Source organism: Nannobrachium achirus (assembly GCF_963921795.1).
Source record: "Nannobrachium achirus genome assembly, chromosome: 24".
Classification (NCBI taxonomy): Eukaryota; Metazoa; Chordata; class Actinopteri; order Myctophiformes; family Myctophidae; genus Nannobrachium; species Nannobrachium achirus.
This window is the reverse complement of record NC_137831.1, coordinates 1,080,405-1,085,404: the sequence shown is the minus strand read 5'-3', so window position 1 is coordinate 1,085,404 and position 5,000 is coordinate 1,080,405. Positions and strand designations below refer to the sequence as shown.

The 5,000-nt window shown below is 46.0% G+C and overlaps 1 protein-coding gene across 1 annotated transcript in view; it reads left to right on the top strand.

Annotated features, from left to right (window-relative positions):
- f2 (coagulation factor II (thrombin)) overlaps window positions 1–5,000 on the top strand; it is a 36,878-nt gene that overhangs the window by 10,750 nt on the left and 21,128 nt on the right. The window contains exons 3-4 of the mRNA XM_080720850.1: window positions 1,367–1,446; window positions 2,337–2,361. Coding sequence (XP_080576976.1) covers window positions 1,367–1,446; window positions 2,337–2,361 — 105 coding nt within the window. The remainder of the gene's footprint in view (window positions 1–1,366; window positions 1,447–2,336; window positions 2,362–5,000) is intronic.

Here is a 5,000-nt window from a genome sequence, read left to right as displayed (position 1 = left end):
CAACAGCAATACATTATAAATGGAAATAAATATTTTAGGCAATCTAAGAAAACAGATCGACCAAGGAGCACCTACGCAGTAAAAACTTCACAAAGATTTATACCATAAAGATGTAAACATGCTCAATTCTAAATCTAAATTACATCTATGGTCATTGAGGATAGGCAAGTGTTACAGTAGTGCTATGGGTTTAGGTCTGAAGAGGTGAGTCTTCAGACCGGGAGTGAGTCTGTAGTTCTAATGGAAGCTAGGGAGTGAGTCTGTAGTTCTAACGGAAGCTAGGGAGTGAGTCTGTAGTTCTAACGGAAGCTAGGGAGTGAGTCTGTAGTTCTAATGGAAGCTAGGGAGTGAGTCTGTAGTTCTAATGGAAGCTAGGGAGTGAGTCTGTAGTTCTAATGGAAGCTAGGGAGTGAGTCTGTAGTTCTAATGGAAGCTAGGGAGTGAGTCTGTAGTTCTAATGGAAGCTAGGGAGTGAGTCTGTAGTTCTAATGGAAGCTAGGGAGTGAGTCTGTAGTTCTAATGGAAGCTAGGGAGTGAGTCTGTAGTTCTAACGGAAGCTAGGGAGTGAGTCTGTAGTTCTAATGGAAGCTAGGGAGTGAGTCTGTAGTTCTAACGGAAGCTAGGGAGTGAGTCTGTAGTTCTAACGGAAGCTAGGGAGTGAGTCTGTAGTTCTAACGGAAGCTAGGGAGTGAGTCTGTAGTTCTAATGGAAGCTAGGGAGTGAGTCTGTAGTTCTAACGGAAGCTAGGGAGTGAGTCTGTAGTTCTAATGGAAGCTAGGGAGTGAGTCTGTAGTTCTAACGGAAGCTAGGGAGTGAGTCTGTAGTTCTAAGGAAGCTAGGGAGTGAGTCTGTAGTTCTAACGGAAGCTAGGGAGTGAGTCTGTAGTTCTAACGGAAGCTAGGGAGTGAGTCTGTAGTTCTAACGGAAGCTAGGGAGTGAGTCTGTAGTTCTAACGGAAGCTAGGGAGTGACAGGGAGTTTATTCCACAGTTTGGGGGCCAGGAGGGAGAAGAGTCTTGGACGAGTGGATTTTTGTCCTGGGGTTTTTAGCGAGGGTTCTGTCAGCATCCCTGTGTTGGCTGATCTAAGTGAACGGGTAGGGGTGTAGGGGTTGATCAGGTTTTGGAGGTATGGAGGAGCCGTACCTTTGGCTGCTTTGAAGGCCAGCATCAGTGTTTCACTGTTTTGTATTCAGTGTGGGCCACAACCGGGAGCCAGTGGAGGGAGAGGAGAAGGGGGGAAACGTGTGAGAACTTTGGCTGGTTGAAGACCAATCGTGTCGCGGCATTTTGGATCAATTTGAGAGGCTTAAGTGGAGAGTGTGTTGAGGAAATCAGTGACCATGAATAATTGTGTTTTTTTCCCAGGTAACCTTGAGAGAGAGTGTGTGGAGGAAATCTGTGACCACGAGGAAGCCAGGGAGGTGTTCGAACAGCCGGACAAAACGGTACGGTACGATTCCACAGTCACTCACTCACTCACTCATTCATTCATTCATAATTCAAATTGGAGATCAAGGCGATGACTGATGATTGACTGCAGTCTTGATTTGCAAACAAATTCTGTCAGGGGTGTCAATTGGGTATGGCAAGGGTATGCAGCTGCCATACCCTGGGTCCAGGGGGGTCCAGGGGTATGCAGCTGCCATACCCTGGGTCCAGGGGGGTCCAGGGGTATGCAGCTGCCATACCCTGGGTCCAGGGGGGTCCAGGGGTATGCAGCTGCCATACCCTGGGTCCAGGGGGGTCCAGGGGTATGCAGCTGCCATACCCTGGGTCCAGGGGGAAAATATTTTAAATATAAATCCATGAATGTCTCTTTGTCTATCTGTGCTGGTTATTAATGTTGTTAAATTACAGTAAAATAACTACAAATGCAAAATGTAACAAAATGGTCACTTTAACAAGGTATTATAATTATATTCTCCCCATCTTGACAGAATGGTATATTCCCAGGTTCCGCAGGTCAGCTGCACAGGTGCAATGCATTATTGTTAATTGTGGCACGTTTACTAACATGCCAAGTTTAGCTGCACTTGAACAACCGTTCCAGGCTGCCATATCCAGCCCAATAAACCGTAGAAACGGGGGGAAAACAATAAAATGTACTTCTTAAAATAAATGTATCATGCCTGTTGCTAAGGTATGGCAACATGACTGGTGTCTTGGCGCGCGTGCAAGACACCAGTCATGTTGCCATACCTTAGCTTTTTCTGAACTGACACCACCGAATTCTGTCTTGGCCATATATGGAGCGTCCATATATGGGCATTGCCATATATGGAGCGACAGCAAGGTGCTCCCTCTATTAATAACAGATTTAACCCTTTCCTTTCAGGCAACCTTCTGGGCTAAATACCTGGGTGAGTAGACATGACAACAAAGATAACTTCAGACTATAAGGTGTTAACTTACAATGTACAGTTCAGCTCTTAATCTGGAGCGAAGACAACACAAGGAAACCCTAACCCTAACCCTAACCCTAACCCTAACCCTCTTAATCTGGAGCGAAGACAACACAAGGAACAGTTCAGCTCTTAATCTGGAGCGAAGACAACACAAGGAAACCCTAACCCTAACCCTAACCCTAACCCTAACCCTAACCCTCTTAATCTGGAGCGAAGACAACACAAGGAAACCCTAACCCTAACCCTAACCCTAACCCTAACCCTCTTAATCTGGAGCGAAGACAACACAAGGAAATCCATCAAATGCATAGAAACAATAGTCTAGGATGACAGTTTACCATGAACCTATCATCAGTCTAATAATAGAATAAAGCAATAAGCCACAAGAGGCGAGTGGTTACCTGGTAGTATACACCGGCTGAGAGGAGTGGTTACCTGGTAGTATACACCGGCTGAGAGGAGTGGTTACCTGGTAGTATACACCGGCTGAGAGGAGTGGTTACCTGGTAGTATACACCGGCTGAGAGGAGTGGTTACCTGGTAGTATACACCGGCTGAGAGGAGTGGTTACCTGGTAGTATACACCGGCTGAGAGGAGTGGTTACCTGGTAGTATACACCGGCTGAGAGGAGTGGTTACCTGGTAGTATACACCGGCTGAGAGGCGTTGGGAAACATGAGGCGTCAGCCGGTGTAAAATACAGGTAACCACAAGCCTCGCGTGGCTTGCTTTTCTAAAACGGTTACAATATGGCAACATGAAAAAACATAGCATTGTACCAATTAAAACTGTTCTATTTCACTAATATAATTCACAAATAAGGTCTGCTCTGCAAGAAAGTAGTTCCCAGCTACAAGAATGTCGTTCCTGGCCAGGCAGCAGAAACAACACAGGTGCAGATAATTGGTGATTTATCAGGTCTTTTCAGACCACTGAATGGTGATTTATCAGGTCTTTTCAGACCACTGAATGGTGATTTATCAGGTCTTTTCAGACCACTGAATGGTGATTTATCAGGTCTTTTCGGACCACTGAATGGTGATTTATCAGGTCTTTTCGGACCACTGAATGGTGATTTATCAGGTCTTTTCGGACCACTGAATGGTGATTTATCAGGTCTTTTCGGACCACTGAATGGTGATTTATCAGGTCTTTTCAGACCACTGAATGGTGATTTATCAGGTCTTTTCAGACCACTGAATGGTGATTTATCAGGTCTTTTCAGACCACTGAATGGTGATTTATCAGGTCTTTTCAGACCACTGAATGGTGATTTATCAGGTCTTTTCAGACCACTGAATGGTGATTTATCAGGTCTTTTCAGACCACTGAATGGTGATTTATCAGGTCTTTTCAGACCACTGAATGGTGATTTATCAGGTCTTTTCAGACCACTGAATGGTGATTTATCAGGTCTTTTCAGACCACTGAATGGTGATTTATCAGGTCTTTTCAGACCAATGAATGGTGATTTATCAGGTCTTTTCAGACCACTGAATGGTGATTTATCAGGTCTTTTCAGACCACTGAATGGTGATTTATCAGGTCTTTTCAGACCACTGAATGGTGGACTTTGGTCAATGAGTTCATTGGCTTCACTCAGAGCACCTCGCAGGGCTCTTAAAGAGACAGTAACAAGTGCATGAATGTTAATACAGAACTAGAAATACTGTTCCTACGAAACAGTGTGGGCTCGCTCCAAGCTCTTATATACCAAACTCTGCTGACATCACCAGTGGCATCACCAGGAAGGCTCACATGTAACACCATGTATGGGCACAAAGATCTACCCTTTGGGTACCTCATTGGCTAAGGCCTTTGTACTGTCGGGGAGAACTTGATAGATAAATAAATAAATAATGAAGATAGCATACTGGTCTCACCTTTCAGGCAAGCCCACAATTAATACCAATAAGACTCCCTAATCGGGAGATAAGCGACCGTAGGTGGCTTATCTCCACAAATAGGGCAAAAATTAGTTTTTCCAAAATCTTCCTGATCCATGTTGATGACATGAGTGTAGACATGCTGTGTAGTGATATTCGTGATTTTAGGGCAAAAACTGTAGGAGCAGTGTCCAAAAATGTGTTTTAAAAATCGGCCTGAAGGTGGCGCTAGAATAGGGCCATGTGAGAAATGAGGGGTGGGGTCTCCGCATTGCCTTGGCGGACGAATAGGTACCGGCCCCGGCTCTCCCGGACGCTCCTAGCCCGAGTTACGGCATTTTATGTGCGCTGCAGTGGCAGGGGGTCCTCCACTGGGGGCGCCACCACTTTTGCATCCGTTCTGGAGCACCAGGAGTCGGTGGTCCCCGGGAATTCCCCGTGAGCAGCCCCGTTGGGGTGGTCATTTGGTTATTTTTTACATCTGGGGGCTCCGGGGGTCCTTGGAGGTTGTAGTTTGGCAGGCAAGGAGTGTGTGTGTAAAATCTGGCATGGATCGGGTCAACGGGTGCGGAGATATAAGCAGGGAAAAAGTGTGACGTGTGAGCACATTTGGTCATTTTTTACATGTGGGGGTCCCCCAGGGACCTGGGGGTCCCTGGGAGGTTGTAGTTTGGCAGTCAAGGAGTGTGTGTGCAGAATTTGGCATGG